The sequence below is a fragment of the Pteropus medius genome, unplaced genomic scaffold, assembly GCF_902729225.1.
Source record: "Pteropus medius unplaced genomic scaffold, Ma_sr-lr_union100, whole genome shotgun sequence".
NCBI lineage: Eukaryota > Metazoa > Chordata > Mammalia > Chiroptera > Pteropodidae > Pteropus > Pteropus medius.
The window spans coordinates 8,015,328-8,039,724 of record NW_024350927.1 but is presented as its reverse complement, the minus strand read 5'-3'; the positions used below and the strand labels follow the sequence as shown (position 1 = coordinate 8,039,724).

Here is a 24,397-nt window from a genome sequence, read left to right as displayed (position 1 = left end):
AGGGAAAAAGTAGCAACAACAGGGCTAGAACATTTCTAGAGTAAGAGGTGCTGTCGACCCACCTTTACGAAGACTAGAAACAAGTTTCGAGGGGTCAGGTTGACCCACAAGTAACTCATGTGCTTGCCAGAGCAGAGCTCAGCACTGTTTCTTTAAAGTTATAATGGCGGACAGTTTTCCAAATTTGGCGAAAACTATGAACCCAGTGATTCAAGAAGCTCAACACACCCCAAGCAAGATAAATACAAAGATAACCACAGCAAGGCGCACCGATCAGATCGCTTCAAAACGGTGATAAAAAGAATCTTTAAACCAACTGGACAGGGGAAAAAGAGACACATTACATGTGATAAGAACTTGTGCAGATTTCTCACCAGAAACCATGCAAGCCAGAAGACAATGGAATGAAATCGCTTAAGTGCTGAAAGGGGCCAAAAAAAACCCCATGCCTAGAATTCATACAGTCAATGAAATTATCCTTAAAAAAATTAAAGTGAAATAAAGATGTTTTCCAGTTGACAGACGGACCCACAGACAGACACACACACGTCGGAGAATTCGTTGCTCGGAGATCTGCACTGTAAGAAACGCTGAAGGAGGCTTCGTGTGAGGAGGGAGGGTGATGCCAGGTGAAACTGGCAGCTGCACAGAACGCTGAGGGCTGAAAATGGCCAGTACGTAGGTAAATATGGTTTCCTTCATTTTAACGTTTAAAAAAAGATAATTAATTGTTTCAGTCACGCATTGGGTTCTATAACATATCTGGAAATAAAATACGCGACAACACATAATACCAGGGATGCCGAAGGGGCAAAATGGAAATGTGTCGTTTGAGCCCTTACAGTAGACATGACGGGGTGGGCTCTGTGAATTAAAGACGTGTGACGTAAATCCTAGAGCAACGCACATAAAGCAGAGGCAAACCTAAGGAGCCAATGCTGTAGATCAAATGGAATATTAAAAAAAATCAGTTAATCCAATAAAAGGCAAGGAAAAGAGAAAGAGGGAACAAAGAACAAATGGAATCAGTAGAAAACAAATAGAATGATGGTAAATTTAAATCGACCGTCTCGATGTTATTCTAAATACAAACAGTCGAAACATCCCAAATAAACGGCAGAGAACTTGTAGCAGACAATGATTTCTTAAACTGGACAGGAAAAGAGAAAAAGATAAATTTGGCTTTACCAAAACGAAAAACATCTTCTCTATAGAATATGACTTTAAGAAAATGAAAAAGTAAGTCAGAGATTGGAAGAAAATATTCATAATGCATAAACTCTATGAAGGACTCATCCAGAATACAAAATGAACTATTACAATTCAACAATAAAAGTACAAACAGCCTAATTAAAAATCAGGCAAAACTTAGAACAGATTTCACAAAAGGAAGGTATATAAATGGTCAATTCACACATGAAAAACCTGTCCTTAGCGAAAAGCAAATTGCAACCTCTATGAGATAACTACACACCCACTCAAATGGCTGAAATTGAAAAAGCCGACAGCACTAAGTGTTGGCAGAGGTGGGGGCAGCTTTAACTCATTCGCATTCCCCATGGGAATATAAAACAGTGCTACCACTTGGGAAAACAGTTTGGCAGTTTCGTATCGAGTTAAACACGTACCACATGAGCGAGCAGTCGCATGCCCAGGTTCTCACCGAAGCGAAATGAAAACGTCCGTCCACACAAAGACTCATCAGTGAATGTTAATAATCGCTTATTCATAACGGCCTCAAGCTGGAAACAACACGGACGTCCCTTAACGTTTGAGTGGACAGACAGCTGAGGACATAGCCGTACAGAGGGGTTATTCTCTGCAATAAAAAGAATGGACTGGTACTGGTCCACACGACAGCGTGCATCAATCTCAAAGGTGTGACCTTGAGCAAAAGAGGCCAGATGTAAAAAAGAGTTTGTACTGTGCAATTTCATTTAAAAAATTCTAGAACAGGCGAAACTAATCTACAATGACCAGACGCAGATCAGCGGTCGCTGGAGGCTGGAGGAGGAGGACGAGTGACTGAAAAGGGGCACGAGGAACTTTCTGTGGAGCTGGAAATGTTTTCTGTCTTGAACATGCTGATAGATACTCTACCTGTTTGTTAACGCTCACCAAACCGGACATTTAAAAATGAGCCGCATGTTATCGTGTGCAAATTACACCTCAATGGAGCTGATTAAAATAAGTTTTGAGCCGGGTTCGGTCACCGAAGCCTGCCAGCCGGGCTGGGAAGGTGGCTCCCCGAGGGCCCAGGCCATCCCCAGGGCAGGTTCTCTGGGCGGCGGTCAGCGGGCGCCCGGCAGGACTTGTGGGCCTAGAGCTGCCGAACCATCTTATTTTCCAAGAGAGGCTGGAACTGTCCGTCTCCCATCCTTTCAGTGTTGACGGGCACCGGGCGCACCGGGCAAGCGCGTCTCTGGGGGGATTCGGTCCCGGTGGGGATTCGGTGCCGGGGGGGACTCGCGTTTGGAGCCGTCCTCATGGCCTCGTCCTCACGGCCTCACTCTCCCTCGTTCTTCTCCAGCCCGTTGTTTCGCAAGCCCCATTTATTTCACTTTTGAAAACATTCAGCTTTGCTCCGCGCTTCCCGTTTGCTCTGCCACGGTTCACGTCTCCTTCCTGGGCTGTAAACACGGTCCCCTCCCGGTAGCCTCCGTGTGGCACCAGCGGAGCCACGCTTCCCCGGCACAGCTCTTTCCGTGTCCCCACCCCCGGGACACGCCAGGCCTGTCGATTCCTGCGCAGTCGGGCGCCCGCCTCCCTGTCCCCCCCAGCTCTGGGCCCGTCACTCCCCCCGCCCCCGCCGACTCCAGCTGCATCACGTTCCTCAGAGCTCCCGAAACACCCTGGCTTTTCCCCCCTTCCCGATTGGCACGTGCCGTTTCCTTTCCCTGGTGCCTTCGCCGTCCGCCTGCCACCGGCGACCTCCTCCTGGTGCCTCGAGACGCAGCTGGAAGGCTCCGGCCTGGGCGCCGCCTTCGCTGGTCTCCTTGGCACGAGCACATTGCTCAGGCTGCTCATTTAGTGCTCGCTGTTTCGCGGTGGACCGGATAGCTCCGGAGCCTGTCCGTCTCCCCAGCCCCGTCCTCCAAGTCCATTACTCATGCGTCTTTGCATCACGAGGGCCTCGCGTGGTGCCTGGCACACAGTAGGTGCTCAACGATTCATCGAATGACTGAGCCAGTGAATGGATAATGAAATGGATGGAAGCCTGGCTGGATGACTTCTTTCCGAATCTTCCGCTGAACCTTTTCATGATGCTCATTGTTTCTGCTCCGATTGGCACTTCAGTGGTCACGAGGATGCTTTACCACATCTAAATAACAGACGGCCAACTGGGCCGGGCTTTATTTCACAAGTCCAGGCTGTTAGGAGTGTATCTCGCATTGCTACTCACCATTCTGTAGAAAGTCCTCCAGACGCCCTTGGATCGCTGAGACCTTAATCACCACCACCCACATACATTTTCAGAGTACAGCTGTATATATAAATAAAAATAACGGAAACCATTATTTTCCAGCTAGTCGTTTATAATGAGCTGGTCATTTTGAAAGCATGATTGGGGTGTTGGTTTGACCTGTGGGTGAGGACCCTGTAGAGGGTGCTGGCTGGGCCCTCGGGAAGGACATCAGTGGGTCAGGGGTATGTAGAGAGGGGGCATCACACTATTAGCCCCAGGGTTGGGATGAATGTTTACTTGGAAGGAGAAGACCGACCAGCTTTAGTCATGGGAGAGCAGGAGACGCCACTGGGAGCGTGGTTTGGAGCGGCTGCCTATCAATTTATATCAAGGCCAATTATTTTTTGTAAAGTGCAGTGAGTGGTGGGTTCTGGGAAAATTCGCTCCCACTGTAAATATGTTGGTTAGAAGTCATTAACATGACGTCCACACATCCCTCATAAAGTACATAACACGGAGATCTGGCACCTCTGAAATGCCCAGAGGACATTAAGTACGAGTCTTAAAACCAAGAGTATTGGAAACAAGATATTTTTACTTCTCGTTTGGGAATAATATAATTGCATTTTGTGGCTCTAGCAGATGCTGGGGCCAGCTGCTCCGAGGGCCCTGGCTGTTCCCCTCAGCTTCGGTCCCTTACAGATAAATCCCTCATGTAGAACTCTCATAAAAAGACAGAGTTTAAACAATATCCCTTGGCTAAAAGATCCATTTTTTGTGTGTGCGTGTGCAAAATATTTGAGATTATGTAGACCACAGATTTTTTTTTTTTTATTGCTTGGACTCAGGAGAATAAAAAATAAAACATATCTCTGTATATTGTTGCTGTTTTGTTTAATTTGTCCCAATAAGGACATTGTTCTCCTCAAGACCTGACCCTTCTCTCTCCCCGACATTGGACTCACGTCTTGAAGACAGATCGAGAATGGACCGTGTTGGGAGAGCTGGATGAGGATGATGGAAGGAAAGGGACTCCTATCCTTTTTTGGGGGGCTGCCTCAGAGGGAATCGTTGGGGGAAACCAGTCCCTCTGGGCTAGACGGTTCCGTAGGGTGTCTGCCGCAGGTAGCTCCTTCTGGAGAGCAGGTGGACGTGACAGCAAGCTTGGGCTGAGAGGCGGCAGGGAATTCGGCCCCTCTGAGAGTCCCACATCCTCTCCCGAACAAATGCAGCTTCCCACACACCAGAGGCAGGACACGGCCCCCACCCCCGAGGTGGACCAGTGCGAGTCATTGGTTTAAAATAGAAAATATATTAATAAATAAGATTTATTCTCAAGATCACTTTCTCCTGCTTTTTAAACATTTTTTTTTTTTTGAAAAAAAAATATAGCTTCTAACAGTATTAAAATCATGCCCATGGCTTGTGTTTGTGGCTCATGTTATGCTTCTACTGGACGGCGCTGCTCTGAGGCCGCTGGCCTGGCCACAGGCTGCGATCCAAACGTGCCGTGATTGGCAAGACATCTCTGTACCCCCTCACACAGGGCACCGAGCCTTAAGGCACCTGCAGTAAGGCTTGGCGCACCCTCGACACCCCCACCAGGCAGCAAGAGTTGGCTCAGGCCGGGCTTCTATCCGTTTCTGCCCTTTACATTCTCTCCTTCGACCTGCGTCTGCATTGAAAGCCGGCTTCCGCTGCAGGAACTGAGCCTCGGACCCTCCGCGGACGCTTCAGAACCAGGAGGGAGAAAAACCGTGGTCACGCATGCTAGCCACAGAAAGTTCTGTGTGCTGGGAGCCCAGGAGTGGTGTAACCCCTGCCGAAAAGGTTCCAGAAGTTGGAGTGAGACAGCAGAGAAGACTTCCCGGAGGAGGCAGGCTCTGAGCAGGGCCAGGCAGGTTACATGCACGGGGTGGGCGAATGGGGGCTGAGGCGGGAAAGGGCGGGAACAGCCAGGGGGCATGACGACGCTGGTCCCGGTGGCAGCCTCTGCAGATAACCCCTGAGCCTCGCCTGCCCACAGCTGGCTCACCCTGAGGTGGGCTTCGCCCTTGTCTGTCAGGACCTATCAGCCGGAGGTGGGCAGGCCCGGCTCCACCTGGCGACTGGGTGGCGAGTGGCCAGCAAGCCTGTGGGTGGTGGAGAGGCACAGCGCGTCGTGAGGTGCTGATGCCAAGGGCGGAGCTGGGCCGCCCCCTGCGCCCCGCACCCGCTCTCTCCCTCTGCCCGTGGGGAGGGGCCCACCTGCCTCCCTGGTCAGCGGGACCCAGCCCGACGCCAAGCAGACACGAGGGGCCCGTGCGACTCTGCTACAGCTCGTTCTCTTGACACACACATCATCACCGGACGACAGTGTTTCTACTGGAACATCCAAAGGACAAACGAAACATTTAAAAGCTGCAGGCTGGACAGTCTTTGCTTTGGAGCCGGCAGTGAATTCCTTCATCCTGACAGTGGAGCCATCCTTCTTAGCGCCGTTGCAGGATTTAGCATCCAGGAGGAGCGAGGTGCTGAGCGAGGCAGAGCCGGGCACGGCCTGCGGGCTCCGCGCCCGCTCCAGATGCCCTCCCTGGCCGCGTCCGCTTCGCCCGGCGCTGCACCTCGCTGGGCACCTGCAGCCTCTTCTGCTCCTTTTTTTTTTTTTATTGTGGAAAAATACATAAAATTTGCCATGAGTGACATTTAGTGGATTCACAATGTTGGCTACTCTGAACATTTCCATCACACCCAGAAAACCCTAACTTGTGTAGCAGTCACCCCCCACCCCCCTCTTCCTCCAGCCCCTGGCAACCACTAATTTGCCTCTGTCTCTATGGATTTGCCTGGTCTGGACCTTCCATATAAACGGAATCGGACAGTACGTGGCCCTTTGGGCTTGGCGCCTTTCACTCCGCATGTGGTCAGGGTTCATCCATGTCGCGTGTGTGATAACTCTGTTCCCTTTTTATGGCTGCGTGGCATCCTGTCACGTGACTCCCCACGTTTTGTCTGTCCGTCCATCCGCTGACGGACACTGTGCTCTTCCCTCCCTGGCCGTTGTGAGTAACGCTGCGTGAACGTTCGCGGACGCGTTTTTGTTCGAGTTCCTGTTGTCACTTCTTTGGGGCGCGCCCTCTTCTCGTCTGAGAATTCTGTGAATATCCTGGGCTGGACTTGGGTCTGAGGGGCAACAGATAAGCGGGAAAGGTCATGCACACCCTGGGAGTCGGGCGCCGGGGTCCTGGTTTCGCTCAGCCACGAATGTGCTGGACCTGGGCAAGTCCTTTCTGTTCCCTGTGCCTCGGGGTCCTGCTCTGTGTGAAGACTCACTGATCTGTGACTCCACCTGCCTTCTTCGGAGCCCTGCGATGGTGCAGCTTCGGGGAAGCGGGGGGCAGGGCGGACGGTCGGGCTAAAGAGCCTTGATTTCAGACATTTTCTTCTCTTCGGCTACAGCACCTCTTTGTCATTTCTGTTGGCCTTGAGAGGAGACATTTTAAACAAGTTTCGTGGATATAAGGAATTTTCCCTCTCACTGAGGTAGATGAATCATGCAAGGGTTTTTGGTTGGCAATGAGCTGGATCCTGCTGGAAGGGGAGCCCCCACTCGTGGGGACTCGCTCTGGCTCCTCCTGGTCTCTGGGGGCAGGTGGGACAGTGAAGTGACTCTGGGTCAGTGGAGGGCAGGAGGCCATTGGCCTGCGTTGGGGAAAGCGTGGCTGTCCACATGCGGGCTTTTCTCTTCTCTGTTTGAGCTCATGGCTGTCCTCTAAGATGTTAGGAACAAGAGTGGAGAGTGTGGGCTCTGGAACCATTCTGCATGGCTTCGGGTTCTGGCTCTGCAGAGACTAGCTGTGTGACCTTGGGCAAACCACTTAACTGCTCTGTGCCTCGGCTGCCCCACCTGTAAAATGGGTATGGTTCCTATGTCAGAGTTTGCTGTGAGGGTTAAGTGAGGTTACCTTCCATGGGGCCCTGGAGCAGTACCCGGCCTTGGGCATCAGTCTGCTGCCGTTAGCCATTGTGATGGTTACAGTGACACGGATGGTAACATCCCTCTCCCCCCGAGACCACTCCCCTTCCTGGTCCAGCAGACTCTCCCTACTCTGAATTTTGGTGGTTCTTACTTTCCTCCACCCTACTTAGCATCTAAATAGTCTGCGTGGTTCCTTGGCATATGTAGAGCGATCTCTCCAAGCGGTTCCTACACTTTGAGAAGGCAGAGTCCCACCCGCGGTGTGCCAACCCGATGACGAGGTGGGCCAAGACCCAGATGAGGGAAAGGGGCCGGGCAGACTGGGAGTCGTGGGTCTGGGAGCGACCGGTCGACTCAGCCATGCCCAGCCCAGCCCAGCCCAGCCCATCCGGGAGCCAGGCAGCAGGGTGGCGATGTCCTTGGGGGTCGAAGTCAGCTCTGGGGCCTAGGCAACTTGAGCAGGACAGAGGCTGGAGTGTAGGTCTAGACATTTCATTTCCTTTGCTCAGTAAGGCTGGGTGGTCCACTGAGGTGACTCTCTGTGGGAGGCGTCGTTGTTCCTTGGGGGCAGAGGAGGGAGTGTCTCATACTCACAGATAGTCCACAAAGCAGTGTGACTTCCCAGGGCCTCTGCTTGCACAGCAGCTCAGCAGACCTGCCACGGCCCCCAGGGTGTGGTCACTGGCTCACGCGTTATGGGTGCTCAGGAAATATCTGTAGACTAAATACTGACTGCAGTAAGGGGTCCAAGGAGCGACCTCTTTGAGGAACGGCGCAGTGGGGGGACCGCACTAGGTTGGGGCAAGGGGTGGCTGAGGGGTGTTCACGCAGATCTCCTTTGGGCGTCTGCATCCTCGGAATGCTGTAGTAGGTCTGGAGGTGACCAGGATGCACTGTGTCCCCATCCTTCTGGGCCAGGAGGGGTCACTTAGCTCTCAGCATCATCCCGGGCAAGGGCGTGGGTCCGAGGGGTCCGCTTGGCACAGGCCGCTCTGGACACCCAGCCTCAGATTCAGGTAGATGGACCGATCCACGTCAGGGGCTCGGTTTATCCGCGTACCGACTCCAGCAGCCATCTGCTCTCACCGTCCTGGGAAACCAAATGGGCGCCAATGCGTAAGTGGAGGGACAGACTTCGGCCGACTCTGCACGGTTACGGGGGTGGGGCCAGTTGTGGGCGCAGGAGAGTGTAGGCGGGGATCCGTGCAGGTGACTGTCCCTTTATCTTCTGATGCACTGTGTGGTACCTGCGACCTCGGCAGGGGCCTCTGGACAGGCGGCTCACACCACGTGGACCTCGGAATGATGGTGACGGTGGCTTCGGCTGCGGGCATCGATCTGTGCACTGTGTTAAGAATCGCGGCTCCTCACAGCTACTGCACGTCATCCCAGCGCTGTGAAACTGAGGTCCAGACAGTTAAGTCATGTGTGTAGGGCCTGACAGCTGTTAAGTGGCAGAGCCGGGTCTGCTTGCTTCCGAAGCACATGTCCTCAACCGTGATACCGTGTCACCTTCCCACAGCGACTGAGTTAGTTGAACCTCTGGTGAGCGTTTATCCAAGAACTGCTGCGTTTTTGCTGCTTATTAGTTCTCGCTTCAACTCTCTTTAGTAATGAACGCACACAGACACTCACGCTCACTTATAGGAGCACATTCATTTCTGTAATGCCTGCCCCCCATCCATCCACCTTCCCGTCCATCCATCTGTGTAACCAACATTCATCAGGATGCTCCGAGGTCCCCAGAATGCATCGGTGATGACATATTACTTGCCCTTAGGGAGCTCATGGTCCAGTGGCGGATGCCACTCAAGTAAATGAGCAGTTGGGATGCACAGTGATAAACCCCGCACAGTGGCAGGTGCCAGGTACCGTGGGGCACACGGGGTGGGTGACCAGCCCTGTCATGAAGAGTTAGGAGGGCCAGCCCAAGGAGCTGGTCTCTGTCTCTCGCGAGACCTCAGGGAAAGCGTTTTCCCAGGCTAGGACATAGCATCCGAAAGGCTCAGGGATGAGAGAGGACCATGTGCTCATCCATCAGCTGCTTTGGTGCAATGAGTGATGGAAACCCGTGCAATGAGGCAGCGCGGGCCCCTGCTTCCCAGTGCCTGGCGGAAGGGCCGGGCTTCTGGACCGAGCTGGCTTGGGCTCCAGGTACTGGTCACTGGCCACCCCGTGGTCACGGCTGGTTTCTGTGATTACGCGAGACCCTGACCGCCACCTGGGCCTGCGGCCTTTACACTTTGTAGCATGGCTGGTGTTTTCTACTTTAACTTGCTCTGCTTACCTTGTTTTGGTGATGGTCTCTTTTTCTTCAAGGCTAAGTTTAGTGTTTGGTCACAGGCGTCAGCTCCCTTATGTCCGAGCCCAGCGGAGGCTCACTGCAGAGGAAGGCTGCGAGCCTCTGGTCGGGTGGGTGACCCCAGCCCGGGGAGCCCTCGAGGAGGCCTGGCGGCCCAGAAAGGCCAGGCTGAGGTCTCTTCTCTGCATGTTTTCGATAGTCAAGGGCAGCAGCTCTGTGTCGTATCGTTGCCAAGATCAAGGGAAACGTGTCCTAGTGCAACCTTAACTTAACTTACAATCCCTGCCAATTCCACGTTAGCAGATCCGTTTGGAGCTGAAAGTAATGGGCCATATCATGCCTCGGAGCTGGAGCAATGACTTATGTTGATGTCACCCACTGGCTTTTTATGGAAATTATTAATAAATCAGTAATTCTATCTGCGGTGATGTTGTTGTGTTTATAAATATTTAATTTACCTCCAGGTGCCCACATTTTCTCCGTCTTTGCCTTAAACTCTGCTGACATCACTCTTCTTTCTCCAGTGCTGCTCAATAGACTCAGTTAGCAGCAGTGGGAAAGGTTAACTTTCTCTCTTCCTGGAGTATGGCTTTATCGTTTCTTTTTAATCTACGTGTGATTTGGCTCAGGGGGCTGGGAATCAGGCTGAGAGAATGCGGCGTCTCTTGTGACGATGATGAAAAATCAGTCCGGCGTCTGAAGGAGACAGAGTGAACTTTCCAATTATGACCTTGCGTGAGCAGACCTGTTGTTGGAGTGTGTTTTTCCCTCCTTCAAATTAATGACATTTGGAATCCAAAATGGTGTCTGATGTTTTCCCCCCGCAGAGAAATATCTTTGTCCTCACCACCGACTCAGCTTTTGAAACCCAATGCTTTGATTATTGTTGTAGAGCAGGTTGAATGGAAAGGGCTTAAAAAAAAAAATCGAAATAGAAACACAGCCCAAGTCGAGGGTTTTCTGGCAGAGAGGGGGTCCCAGCCTCGCAGAGGAGGACAGCGGCTGGGGACGGCAAAATCTTTCTTAGCTCTCGGGATCCGACATGACCTAATTGTTGTTATTATCTTTTTATTCTTCTGTTTCAGGAAATTGCAGCTTATTTAATAACATTTGAGAAACACGAAGAATGGCTAACCACATCCCCTAAGACAAGGTAATGTCCCAGATCTTGCCGTTTTTCAAATATGTACAGTAAATGGATTGATTTTCATTGATGACCTGATTTGGCCAGTCCATTCGTGGGCAAGCTGAAAATGCCATGTTGTGTTTGATAGCTCGTGACACTGAGGTCTCATCGTCTGTCCTAAGACCGTGGTTGCGAATGCAATGATGCGGCTTAGAAACAGCACAGCCACCGTCATGCAGGTCGGAACTTTCAACCTGATAGCCGAATGCCCGATCCTTCGGCCGGGCGCTCCGAGAGCCTTGGCGGGTGGGAGTGTCAGGGGTCGATTCGGGGAAAGTCCCCGCCTGCCAACTGTTTCTCCGGAAAGTGCCCACCTGCCACCAGTGTCCTCTAGAAAGTTACTTTTCAAAAGGGAAACTACGTCCACTGTCCACTTTCATCTCAATGCTCTTTACCGGTTGTTCTCGTTTTGCGAGTTATTCTTCGTGGTCGTAGAGTCTCCTACATCAGAAGCGACGGCTGGGTTCGCAGTTTATTACGCAGTCAGCGTCCTTGAATCTGCCAAATGCCACAAACGCTGAGCTGCTCTCGCCACGTGGGACTGGAGGGAATTGGCGGAGATGCAGCCCACTTGTGTCTTGCCGGCGCGGTGGCAGCATTTTGTGAAGCTGGGGTTTGGGGTTTTTCTTAAAGGCAGCCTCTTCTTTCCTCCCCAGCTCTGTTTTTGTATGCGACATGTCACGTTCTAGAGCTTCGGAAACACGTGGCCACTCTCTTCCAATTGCCACCACTTTTTTTATTAGTTGTGACAGGGCCAGGTGTTTACTAGTTTGAAGAGCGTGGCTTACAGGATGTCTGGGCCGTGGGTTGGATTTAAGAGGTGAAATGCTCAGTCTGTTTCACTTTGGGTAGAGCACTGAATTTTCCAGGTTTGTCAACTGGGACCAGAGAAAGGAATGGGGGTGTGTCCTCTGCCCCTGTGGCCATCAGCTTGACCTGTGCCTCCTTTCTGAGCCACAGAAGAAAGAAGGTCTTGTCCTCTGGGATGTCTACTCTTTCTAGAAGGTACTTAAAAATCCTACTTCGTTGGGCCTAGGTTTTTACATGGTAAGTGAGGGTAAAATCTGCCCTTTGGAGGCGGTCAGAGGCTACCGAGGAGAGGGAGGATCGTGCCTGAGATTCATGTCCCCCAGGTGGGGTAGAGGTTGGCCCTGAGGCTTCTTCTACTTTTCCACCTGAATCCCTCTGCAGGATGTCCTCAACTCCTCAGCCTCCTGGGGCCATGCTTTCCTTTGCTATTAAATCGAGTGGCTTTTGCTGTGATAATGCTATGTAAGAAGCAATCTCCAAACTTAATGACTTATGACAGTAGACTTTTATGTCTTGCTCACAGGTCTGTGGTTTGGCTGTGGCTTTGGGTTGAGTTCAAGACCACTCGATGTGTCTTTTTGTTCTAGGACCTAGGTTGAGGAAGTGCCCATTGCCTAGCACATCTGATTCTGATGGAGGATGGCAGAGGCTTAAAAGCTCCAGGCAGTCCATGCAGGCATACCGAAAACCCCTGCTGGGTGTGGCTTCATGTGTCATGCCTGCTCACAGATCCATCAGCCAAAGCAATTCCCGTGGCCCAGCCCAGTGGGAGTGGGGCCAGGAAGGACATTTTCCCATAGATTGTGGGTGGGGACGGAGTGGATAGCGAAGGGTGATACAGTCTGCCATTTGTTGAGCACAGCTGCACCCCAGACTGCGGAAGGCCTGGTGCACCCATCTCTTTTCTTCTGGGGGCATCTCCTTGCGGGGTGGTTATTCCCGAATTTGAGCGGGCATCCGAATCAACAGGAGAGCTTTTTAAACCCACGCGCTGGGCCCCGCGCCCAGAGTTTGATTCAGTAAGTCAGGTGTGGGGGCTGAGCATCCGCTCTTTCTGACGAGTTCCCAGGCGATGGGGTGCGGCCAGTCTCGGGCCTCGCTGTGGGGACCGCTGCCCCAGCTTCTCTGGGGAGAAGGAGGTCGGCCTGACAGCTGCCCCCGCACCATCTCCCGACTCCCGGCCACGGCTCCGGCCACTCTACGTGCCCTTCGCTCCTCGGCGAACACTCTTGGATCTGAGTGGAAGGAGAGACCGTCCCTGTAGCCAGAGAGCGGGATCTCCGGGCCGTGTCCGGGCCGATGTCTGATTTCAGTTACGCAGACACGCGTCCCACTCGGCCGCCGTTCGACGCAGTGCGGCCTGTGTTTCAAGGAGGCGTTCCGCCCCGTGTTTCCGCCTTCAGGACTTGGGTTGCAGCTGAGGGCGGGTGTCACTCAGGGTCATGCCCGACTCCCTTGGCTTCTCGGAGTGTAAATAGAGCCAGGAGACCTCCCGCCTAGAGGCACAAGGAACGCACGTGGCGGAGGAGAGGGATGTGGGTTTCAGATGCTGACCGACGCGGGTTGAGCCGTGGCCTGTCCCTCCATAGCTTTGTGGTGTTAAGAAGTCACTTTCGCCCCTTTAAAAGCTCCACCTTTTCTTCTTCATAATGGGGATGGAGCCGATGTTGACTATCATAGGGGCTGAGTCAGGTCATATCTGTGGTCCTGTCTTGCGTGCCGTGAGGGCCTGTGTCACTCACTGCATGGGGACATCGCCGTTCCTCTTGTCGGCGAGGACAGTCCCCGGGCCGGAGGCTTCGGTGTCAGGAGGCCTCTGCCAGGGTGTCTGCAGGCCCCAGAGGGACCGATTTCCTCCCTAGAGGCGGGGGGTGAAGACAGAACTTACTTAGTACCACAATATCCACTCCGTGCTTACACTTGAAAGCGTCCGTCCCAGGAGCAGGAAAAGTCGCTCGGGTTGTTCAAGGACCTTCCTAAATTAGTTGTCGAGTGGAGTTTGGGTCCCCCCGCTCCCGTCTCCAGGACTGAAATTAATCGGCGCAGTTAACTGCTGAGTTGACGCCAGCCAGCCTCCTGGCGTCAGGGGATTAATGGTGCCGACGCTCTGCCCTACGAGAAGGCGACGCAACTTCTGTTTGCCGCCGTCGCCGCCACTGCTAATTCCATTTCAGAAAATTAATAAAAATGAATTGCACCGCTGACATTTATAGAGTTTCCTAATAAAATGATGCATTGTTTGTGTGGAGGCATCCTTGTTAAATTAATTGTCGTAATCAGGTCCCATATAGATGTTGGTATAGAAGCCGCGGGGGGGCCCTCTCTTCGTCTCTGTGGCTCGCTGGTGGCTGGGGGGTGGCAAATAGCCCTAAGCTTCGATTTCTGCCCTAATTACAGAGAAGGTCCCGGGAGCCCCGCTCCGCTGCTTAATAATGAGGTGTGCTGCACGGAGGCTTCCGGGGTTCGGGGGGGGTTGGGGGCCTCGGGGGCGGCAGTAACACTGAGACAGGGCTGAATGCTGAGTGTTCAAACAGCCCATATTGTATTATCAGCAACCGGGGCCTTCCAGACACGGTGGCTTGAAAAATCACCCTCTAGCACGTCTTTATTTGGTGCTTGCTGTGTGCCCAGCCCTGTAAAAAGGCCGTTTGGGGGTTCCAGGGAGCCTCCCACTCCGCCCCCCACGAGGTGGGTTTAGAATCGTGGCATTAAGAGCGCCCTCCCTCCGTTGAGGATGTTCTTCTGGCTCCTCCCGCTGGCTCCACCTGGTTCGGGGGTCGCTGTCTGTGCGAGGTCTCCCCTGGACACAGTTTAAGGTCGCACCCAGGCCCTGGCCAGCCAGACCAGACCCCCTTTCCTCCCGTCTGACACGCGATGTCGTTCGCCTGCTTAGTTGTTTAATTTGTGCCCTCGTTATCTGACCTCCTGTTCCCCGAGGCGAGGCGAGGCACTTTTGGTCCGGCTTGCATGCGGGTGTCCCCAGCGCCCCCACTGGGGCTGGACACGTGGCGGGCGCCTAATTACTATCTGTGGGTGCATGAGAGTGAGGCGGGAAGAGTCTGGGTGTTGCGAGGGAGGAGACCCGCTTTACTCTATTTTATTTTCGTCTTGTGTGTCCCCCCTCCCCATCGGCCGCTTAACCGAGTGCCGTGGGCGGGGCACTGTGCGTTTAAATCCGTTTCGGCAGCTCTGCCAGGCAGGGAGATGCGGAGAGAACCCAGGATCTGGCCCAGCTTGCACGGCGAGTGTCAGAACTGGAAGCCGAAGGCCAGGTCACTGTACTGCCAAGCCCATGACCTTAGCTTCATGCTCTGCCGCTACCCCACTCCATGGGCGTGGGATTGAGGTGGCCCTCAGCTCCTGTTCCCCTCCCGTCTCCATGTCTTCGGAGCTGCCCGGGAGGCCCAGGCCACAGGCAGAGCCTTCCTTCTTTGGTGAGCGGGGCTCAGGCACAGTGCCCAGGTGGCTTCCTGTGCTGCGTCCTGAACTGGATCTAGCTGCCTGTTGCAGGCCGAGCGGGAGGATGGCACTCCCCCCGTGGGGCCGAGCGCAGAGCTGGGCAGAGCGCTGGCAGGTGGGCTGCAGACTCTGGCGACCCCCGTCATTTGTTTCTCCTCCACTGGGAGACGTACAGCCGTCCCTGGGAGCTGGGGACCCGCAAGGCTCACGGTGGATTGGACCCCAGCCCCAGGCTGCCGGGGCCAGACCGGAAGGGACATGGGGAGTTAGTGTGTGATGGGACAGATTCAGTATGGGAAGATGGAAAAGTTCCGGAGGTGGATGCTGGGGCTGGCTGCAGCCATGGTGACTGTATCTAACGTTGCTGAGCAGGAATCCTGTGTACGCCAGGTAGAAGAGGGCTGGACAGCGCTATTAACGATCTAATTAATTAATTAATTAATTAGATTTGTATAGATAGCACCTTAACGCCGAAGCACCAAAGGCTGGTAATAGAATTTTCCTATAATGAACACTAAATGCTTCTTGGTCAATAAGCAGTAAAACAGCCAAGTCGAGGGAGGGGTCTGAAAAGGAAGAGAAGAAAAGTGAGACCTGAGCCTCTAGAAGACCCAGGTGACACCGCGGGAGACCCCGTGCCCCGTCTCCCAGCCCTGGGACCCCGTCCGCCCCTGGACCCATTCCCACCCCGGGGGGCCGGGCCGAGGGCGGACACCGAGCTCGGGCCCTGCGCCCTTCCCTGCCGCGCTCTCCTCCCGGGGCTCCCAGCTCTCTTGGGGGGTGACAGTTCACTCTCCGTGGACAGTTCCCGGGTCTGAGCCTCTCTCCGGGGCTCCTGCATGTCACAGTATTGTCTCCAGCCCATCGCCTTCGTCTCCCCGCAGAGGGAGACAGGGGAGGCCTCGCTCCCATGCGGTCTTCGTCTCTGATGTCCCTGCTGCTCGGAAGAGCCACCTCACGTTAGAGACATCAGAGCCTCACCTCGTCCTTCTGCCCGTGTCCCAGCCCGTGTTCACGCCCTTAGTCTCCCGCGTGGCCCCTCCCCGCACCAGCGCGGCCCGGACCATCGACGCAGCTCCCACTGAGCTGCCCTCTCCAGGCTGGACCCCAGCCCCAGGCCGGTCTCCTAATCGGCTCCTCTTATTCCGTCCTTGTCCCACTTGAAAACCTCGGTGACTTCCTACGAGATAAAGACCAGACTCCAGTGTTGTGTTCGAGGTCTTTGGCGCACCTGGACCCACCTTCCCAGATGCCTTTATCCGACTCCGCACCTGCTCCGCGTAGGGGCTGCGTACTGCGCTCCAAACTCCTCCGCCGTGTCCCCTGCTTTCGCCTCCGCCTGGCCATTGGCCATCCCTCGAATGCCCATGTCCAGCCCGATCTGCCCACCTCTCGGGTCGCCCATGTCCTGGGCGCCCTCCCCAGACGCACCTGCGGGCAGCGAGCCCTCCACGTTTGCCGTGCCGTCCATCACATGACGACGTAGCTGTCGCCGGCTCCCCCGCCCTTGGATCCTCCTGTCTCTTTGGTCTCTGAGGAGCTGAGCACAGAGGAGCCGGGGCTCTGTGGGGCACGGGGTGGTGCACGGGCTCGTGGAGGAGCAGCAGGTGGCACCAGCACAGACCACTACAGGGGACCGGGCGGCAGTGCCCGCGTGTGGGCACAGGGCTCCTAGAAGCCAAGCTGACCGGGCCCCGCCTGGCCCCTGAGCAGCTGGCGCTGCTTTTTCCAGCCCCTCTGTGAGTGGCACAGGGCGGTGACCCGTTGGCCACTTCCAAGCCCCTATTTCCGGGAAAGGCTGCTCACGTGACCAGACAGAACGGCAAAAGTCCTGTGGAGATTCCACCTGGATGGTTAAAACGTTCCTAGAATTAAAAAGGAACGAAGTTAGGACCCAGGCTATGACACGAACGAACTCAGGACACTGCTAAGTGAAATAAGCCAGTGGCAAGAGGACAAGCACTGTGTGAGTCCCCTCACGGGGGCACTGACACGTGTCAGGGCCACAGAAACTGAGCCGAGCGGAGGCTGCCAGGGCCAGACCGGAAGGGACATGGGGAGTTAGTGTGTGATGGGACAGATTCAGTATGGGAAGATGGAAAAGTTCCGGAGGTGGATGCTGGGGCTGGCTGCAGCCAGGGTGACTGTATCTAACGTTGCTGAGCAGCCTTCTTAAAATGGCTACCATTGCACGTTACGCGTGTTTTACAGCAATCAGAGAAAAGGTTCCCCGAGCTGCTTCTGTCGCGCTTTCTGTGTCCAGTTGGGCAGCATTGGGGCTTGGGGCTCGGTCCTGTGTGTGTGTGTGCGCGCGCGCATGTGCGTGCACGCGTGTGTCAGGGGCGCTGTTAGGGGACAGAGCTGGGAAGGGCAGCCTTACACCTAGATCACTTCCGAGCCTCTGCTCTTCAGAACTGCAGAAGAAAAAAATAAACTAGGTCGGCAATCATTTCAATGTAGTGACCTTTGCATTATGCTGGATTGGGGACCTGCTATCAAATTAACGTAACGACGTGTCATGTTACATCCATTTCAGCATTTGCCTGTTGTATCGAGCAAATCCTTGACGAAGTCCCCACTGTCATCGTTAACCGAAGAGCAAATGCAGCGTGAGGGGACTTCACAGGTGGTGCCTGCCGGCTCAGGACTCTCGAGGAGCCCCACCCCCAGGCATCTGCCTCGGGGGTCCTGTAGCTTCCGGATGGGATGAGGCCGGGACTGAGCTGTGACCTGGATCCCGATAAAGTGTCTGGTGTCTCGTCGGTGGTGGGGAATTCCCCAGCCTCCACGGAGAAGTGGGTCTGTCCCAGATTCCAGGTCATTATCCGGAATCGCAGAATGCAGAGGTGGCAAAGCAGGAGGGGACGGCGGAGGCCACCTCGCCGATCCCCCATCGTGCCTGGGAAGGGGGCCGAGGGGGGCGCGCTGGCTGCCCAGGTCCCTGCGTCCATGTGCCCCTGGGAGCAGACCCTGGTTGTCTTTAGGTGACTGCCCTTTTTGCCGATGGGCAGGGGGCATTCGTCACACACACAGGGACATGTGTCCTCAGCCGTTCTCAGCCGCTTGTTGAAATGGCACCTCCAGCTGTGCCGGGTTTTCCCACGACCCTCCTCGCTTCTCCCAGGGGTGTGAGTCTGGGCCCCCTTCTGAGAGGAAGCTGGGAGACGGGAACGGATGTTGTGTGTCTTGTCTTTCCCCGGGCTAGACAGCTGCCAGCTTCCAGCTCCCGCCTCCATGCTTTTTTACAATTTTAATTTATATCAAAAATATACATGCCCTCAGTTTAATAAGTCAAATGGTCCTAAAAGATTCGTAAGGAGAAACATCAGCGCTGCGCCTTCCAGCTCAGCCCTGGTTCCCAGAAGTGGCTTCTTCCAGTTCTTCCTGTTCTGATGTTACCTCCAGATCTTGCCACGTGGTTATTCTGCTGTTTCTCAGTTCGCCCGTTTCAGACGCTGATTTTCACTTCCTTCTGTGGGTGCTGAGGATTTAGCTCCCCCACTCTGCCCTCCGCTGTTTTCCTCAGCGGGGAGGGCTTGACAGAGGCAGCCGCGTGGCTGGGAGAGGCCAGAGGCTGACACCTGGACATGCGCGCGGTTCTCCAGAGAGGGACCCACTGGCCTGCCGCCTGGTGGTTCGGGCCGGCCTGGCCTCCAGTGGTCCGAGAACCAGGCCGGGGGTGGTGCTTGGGGATTCACCACGAATCACTTCGTCCCCCGGGGTTGCATCTGTGTCTCCTGCCTCTGCTCTGCGGTCCCCAGGTCCAGAGTCTCTTGGGCTCTCTCTCCAGAGGATGAACGTGCCTCGGCGGGGACAGAGGCCGGGTGGTCCCTTGGGATGGTCTGACGTTCCCACATACGTGCCTGCAGCCTCTCCCCATCTCCCACCCCGTTCCCGGCCTCTGCCTCCTCGGGCACCTCTGGGTCTCTCGGGGGCTCTGCAGGCGACCTGGTGTGCTGACACTGTTGGGCACGTGCGTTTCGGCGGCTTCTGCTCGGCTGTGTCTGTCATCGACCCCGCATCTGCGTCCCATCTCTCTAGACTGTGTCGACATATCTGACCCATGCTCGTCTCAGCCCCCTCGCCCTGCCCTTTCCTGCCACTGGAGCCGAGGCTCACCCCTGGTCCTCCGCCCGGTCCTCCGTGCCGCCTGGCGGCCCTCCCCGCTGGCCTCTCGTCTTCTCGCGCTCTTTCCCCTTCTGAGGCTCCCAGTCTCGCTTGCTGTTTCTCTTCTCTTCCTCCCTTTCTCAGGGACAAATGCCTCAGAATGCAGTTTAGAGGTTTCTAAATGCGCCACTGCTCAGGGCCGAGGAAGCCGCGTTGCCGAGATGTGCACACTCGCTGCGTGTGAGGGTGCAGCCCCGGCTGAGACCACTGCCAGCAGCTGTCCCCACCCCCGCTTCAATATGTCAGCCCTGGTCCAGAGCCTTTCCTGGTGTCTGCACGAGGGGTGTGGCAGGGTCCCCCATGGGCAGAGTTTTGAGGGTCCTGGGGCTGCTGGGGCCATCCAGTACGCAGTGCATGCCACCTGACAAATGGCACTGCGATCCCCTTTATCTCAGTGGTTATGAAGGTACAAAGGTTCCTTGGATGGTACAAAAGTCCCATGTGGCAGGGGTGTCTCGTGAGGGCACCGGAGATGCGAGGCGGGGTGCCGGGTGGCTCGATGGGGAACCGCTCAGCCGAGGTGGTGCCTGCTGGCATCTCTCAGCAGGACAGCCTGGCGGTGGTGGCCGTTTCTGGGAATGAAGGGGCCCTGGCACTGTGCACGCACGTCGGCAGGCGTTTACGTAGCCTGCCCATCGGCGTCCACGGCCTAAGGTCGCGTTTCGTGTCTGGGGCCTGCGAGCTTACTCTTAGCCTCTTCACCGCCCTCCCCTGGATTTGGAAAATCAGGCTGTCTGCGATTCTGTAATGGGCTGGATCGGCACCTTGGCGTGTCCTCTGGGTGAATTCTGACCCTGCGAGCCATTGCCGGCCGCAGGCAAAGGGAGCCGCCCGTGCGTCTGGCGGCACTGCCAGGTGGGCAGGCACGTTCTCGGGCGGACCCCTCCGTGCAGTTCGTGATTTTCCGTGTGGCGAGTCAGTCCCCAGTCAGCGGGGCGTTCGGGCCTGGAGGGTCCCCCGCCCTCCTCCGGAAGTGTTATCGTCTTTGCTCTTAGGATTCCCACAGTGCTTTATTACGGGGCTTCGAAAAATACTCCAAACACGTGTGCAAATGTACAGTCCATGCACACACACGGATAGACACACATGCACGGGCACATGCAGACACAAGTGCATATACATACATACTCACATTATGCAACACACATGCACACACACAGACACAAAATGCACAGACATGTACAGATACACACATATCCATGCGTGCACACCACACACGTATACACACGCAGAGCACACACTACACACGTGCACACACAACATACGCAAGCACACAACGCCCACACACACGCCTACACACGCACGCTCTCCCGCTTCAGTCACGGTTTCCTTTTGTGAGAACAGAAACTCTGGGGAAGATTTCCTCTTTTCATTCAATGATTTGATACGATGAAGCACTGCAACATTTCAGGTAGAGGAAAATTTCTCCTCAAAGGAGAAATCAATTCTTCTGTACGGGCCGCCCTGTCCTGACCCGGTGGGGGCCTCACTGTTGACTGAGCTGCTTTGAGGTGACTCTGGGGAGGGGCAGAGGGGACCCAGGCCGGGCAGCCGCGTGTCGGGGCGAGGGTTCTGGCTGAACGAGGCTGGGGGGCCTCGCCGAGCCCCCCCGGGCTGGCCGGCTGCCTCGTGAGTCCCATCGCCGCCCTCCCTAGGTCTGTAGCAATTCCGGATTTTTTTTTTTTGGCAACTCCTGGGGCCCGGGACCTTTTCGACTGTGGCGGGATTGCACTTGTACGTACAAAGGCGGCTGGTGCCGGGGCCGGGGTGTCTGTGGGGAGACCAGGCCACTGCCGGGTTTCGGCGAAAAGCCGTCGAGAGGCGGCACAGTTCAGGGAAGGACAAAACTCGCGCAGCCACGGAGGGGCGACAGCAGAGAGTGTTCGCTCCCCCGGGAGCCGCGGCCGCACGGCGAGACCCGCCCTTCCACGTTTCACAGACGTGGAGCCCGCAGCTCCTCTGCCTCCCGGTCCCGGGCTCTGGGGGCCTCCGGGGCGCTGCTTGGGGAGGGCGCTTCGTCTTCCCCTGGGGCTTGCTGTGAGCCCTTCACTCCTGGGCGCAGGACACCAAATCGTCACCTCATGTCGTCCTCGGTCTGCTTCCGGCCATCTGTTTATTCAGTGAACTCTTTTTGATCGCTCAGATGTGCCAGGCGCCGTATCGGGGCTTTGGGGATGGGGTAGAGAAGGAGACGTCGTTTACAGTCACGGCGATTTCGAGGAGTGCCATGGACGGTCCCTCTGGTGGGGACGGGGAGGGCGGGATGGCCAGGCGCCCTCCTGAGGGGCTGGGCTTGGACAGAGACCTGAAGCGTGAGTGTGAGTGTGTGCGTGTCCGGGTGTGTGAGTATGCGTGTGAGTGGCTGAGGCTGAGCATGCGTTCTGGGTGTGTGTGTGTGTGTGTGTGTGTGTGTGTGTGTCGGGGACGGGATGGACGGGCACGTTATGAAGGACAGCCCTCAGTCCTGGGCCGATGTCGTGGCCCGTGCAGATCCGAGGCGCGAGGGGACTGTGAGGCCAGGCACAGGTCTGGCAGCTGGTGTCGTGAGCGGTGGAGCTGGAGAAGCAGGTACGGGACAGGGCGGGGTGCACGTGGACCAGGCTAAGGGTACACAGTGAGGACCCCCGTGGAGGGGTGAGCAGTTGGGCGAGCGGATGTGCTGAGCGGCCTCATCCTGGTCACCCGGGAAGACGGGACAGCACCGGATGGACAAGGATGGAAGTTGGGAGAAGCTGGGAGGGAGCCGCAGTCACGCGCTTTCATGATGGGACGTCTGTCCGGAGGTATCCGCGTCCGGTGTCCCCTCAGAAGACACAGTAGGACCCACCCTGCCCACTTCGGAGAATCAGAGGACGCTCAGCGAGCCGGGCCGCCCTGGGCGAGTGGGTGCTCGGCGGCTCCAAGCTCAAAGCTTTGGTGCCCTGAGAATGCGAGTTGCCCAGCGTTTGGCTGGTGTCACATCCCACCCGCCCCCCGTCCCCTCGCGTTCTGTGTTCCTCCTTCACTCCCTCTCTCACCTCTGCCGCCCACTCCCTCCTCTGGGGCCTGCCTGAGGCCTCGGGCTGGGGCCGTGCCCGCTGTGAGAGCCCCACGTCGCAGCCGCATCAATGGACAACACTGAGGCCACGTGGATGGCGATGGCTGGCCGGCTGAGAGAATCTGGGAGAAATGCACTCTTAAAATGGTCACTGAACTTGGAGTTCCTTTTTGACCATGGTACAGATTCCAAGGTGAGGAAAACCTTACCTTCGCTTTGTGAGCAAGTGGTCTGTTCCGGTTCTTGGAGAAGAGGCACCCCGAACCCCGTATCCCCTGTCGCATGCCTGGAATCATCCACAGCCACCGCCTGGCCGTTGCCCGACCTCCCCGCCCCAGGCCGGAGGGTCTGCAAGGAGGCCCGAGAGTTCTGCAGTTGATTAATTTTTCATTAAATAATTAATAGTAAAGTTAATTGATGAATTATTCAATTTTCAGGTAAAATGGGGTGATAAATATTCATAACTTATTTTATTAAGGGAATTTCCATTTCCTGTGTCATTAAATCTAGATCAACGAAGGCCGATTTTAAATGAAGATTGAAAACAATTGTGCTTTGGAATTAATTTACTAAGTTAAGGTCATCGCTTTGTGAGTTTACCCCCCTGCCGGAAAGTTAGGGCTTCGTCATCTGGGTAAGTGTCTGAATTCACAGAAGTAACGTTGCCGTTTAGGAAAATTACGTGAGCCAGCTCTCCCGTGACGTCCCCGGCTCCCGACGGCCGAGGTGAGGTGGCCCGTAGGGGGCCGGTCGCCATCCTTCCAGCTGGCGTCTGGCTGCGGCTCCGAACTGTTCGGTGTTCATTCAGGACTTAACATCAGCCCAATCCGAACGTGAGGAGGACGCGCGTCCTGCTCCAAGAATGACACCTCCGTGCGCCTCAAAGCCGATTTCTCCGTAGCCGGTTCTCCCGTGGAGTCGGAGGAGGTGTGTGCGGTGCCGTCTGGTCATCGCTCGCAGCCGGGGTCACCTGCGGCTTCAGTTTTATTTGTGTCTTCGAGCTATCGGATTTCCTTTAGGTCTGGTTTATATTAACGTGTAAAACTGCTGAGAGCAGCCATCCTGAGGGCTGGCACTCAGGGTTTTAGTTCCTCATAGGCTGCTGATAACTCGCGAAGCTCCTTCAAATCTGGAGTCTCAATCATAACAGCCCTACAAAGTGGATGTGCTTATGGGATACTGAGGCAGAGAGAGAGAGAGAGAGAGAGAGAGAGAGATCAAGCATAGCCCCCTTTCTTCCTGTCCAGCCACCTCCCTCCCTCAGCTCAAGGTGTGGAAACTGAGTCTCAGAGGTGGTGTTACCTGCCTTAAGGTCACTCAGCTAATTAGCCACAGAAGCTGGGATCAGGGCCCAGATCTTTCTGACTCACACGAGCGCTGTTTTCCAACTTCGGCGTCTCAGTGCTTTAAAATAATTTTTAACCGCCCCGAGTGGCGGGCACGCGGGAGTATTTATAACCCAGCGGAGCCGTTTTCTCTGCATCGCCAAGTCTTCATTATAATTTTCCAGCGACATTTTTGCTCTGGAGAAGTTGATCCTACGGTAAGCCTTCCCTTCAGAGGGGAGAGTTTGATGCTGCATCTCGTGAGCCTGGTCTCCTAAAATTATCCCTAATTGGCTTGGAACATGGCTTCGCATAGGCAGATGGCTCGATATCTTGAGTTTCTGGCTGTGCCTTGGGGAGGTGCCCGGGTTCCCTCGGTTTGGGTTGGTGGTCTTGCTGCCTTGCAGAGTAAGACCCTGTCACCAACGTGCAGACCGCACTGCTGCCTCGGGAGGTGGCGCGGGGACCGCCAGGGACGGCCTGTCTCATCAGGTGTGTCCGATGGCAGGTGGAGCGAGAAGAGGCGGTGTCCAAGAGTAATTCCGCAGTGTCTAGCGGCTGTTGACGGGCCTTCACCGTGTGCCCGCCGCACGCATGGGTTCGGACCGGACACTGTGGTTACAAAGGCCACGTAGAAAACATGGCCCCTAATCCAGGTGGAGACACAAGTCACGCATGTCTGAGATAACTAGAGAGTAATTTCCAGACAGCATGCTCAGGAGTGCCTGGTGTGTGTGCCTGTACGTG

The 24,397-nt window shown here is 55.3% G+C and overlaps 1 protein-coding gene across 15 annotated transcripts in view; it reads left to right on the top strand.

Moving 5' to 3' along the window:
* The window catches only part of CAMTA1 (calmodulin binding transcription activator 1), a 784,924-nt gene that overhangs the window by 246,313 nt on the left and 514,214 nt on the right, over nt 1-24,397 (top strand). For all 15 annotated transcript variants that reach the window (XM_039842316.1, XM_039842302.1, XM_039842305.1 and 12 more), the window contains one exon: nt 10,752-10,819. In XM_039842316.1, the coding sequence (XP_039698250.1) occupies nt 10,752-10,819 (68 nt within the window). The remainder of the gene's footprint in view (nt 1-10,751; nt 10,820-24,397) is intronic.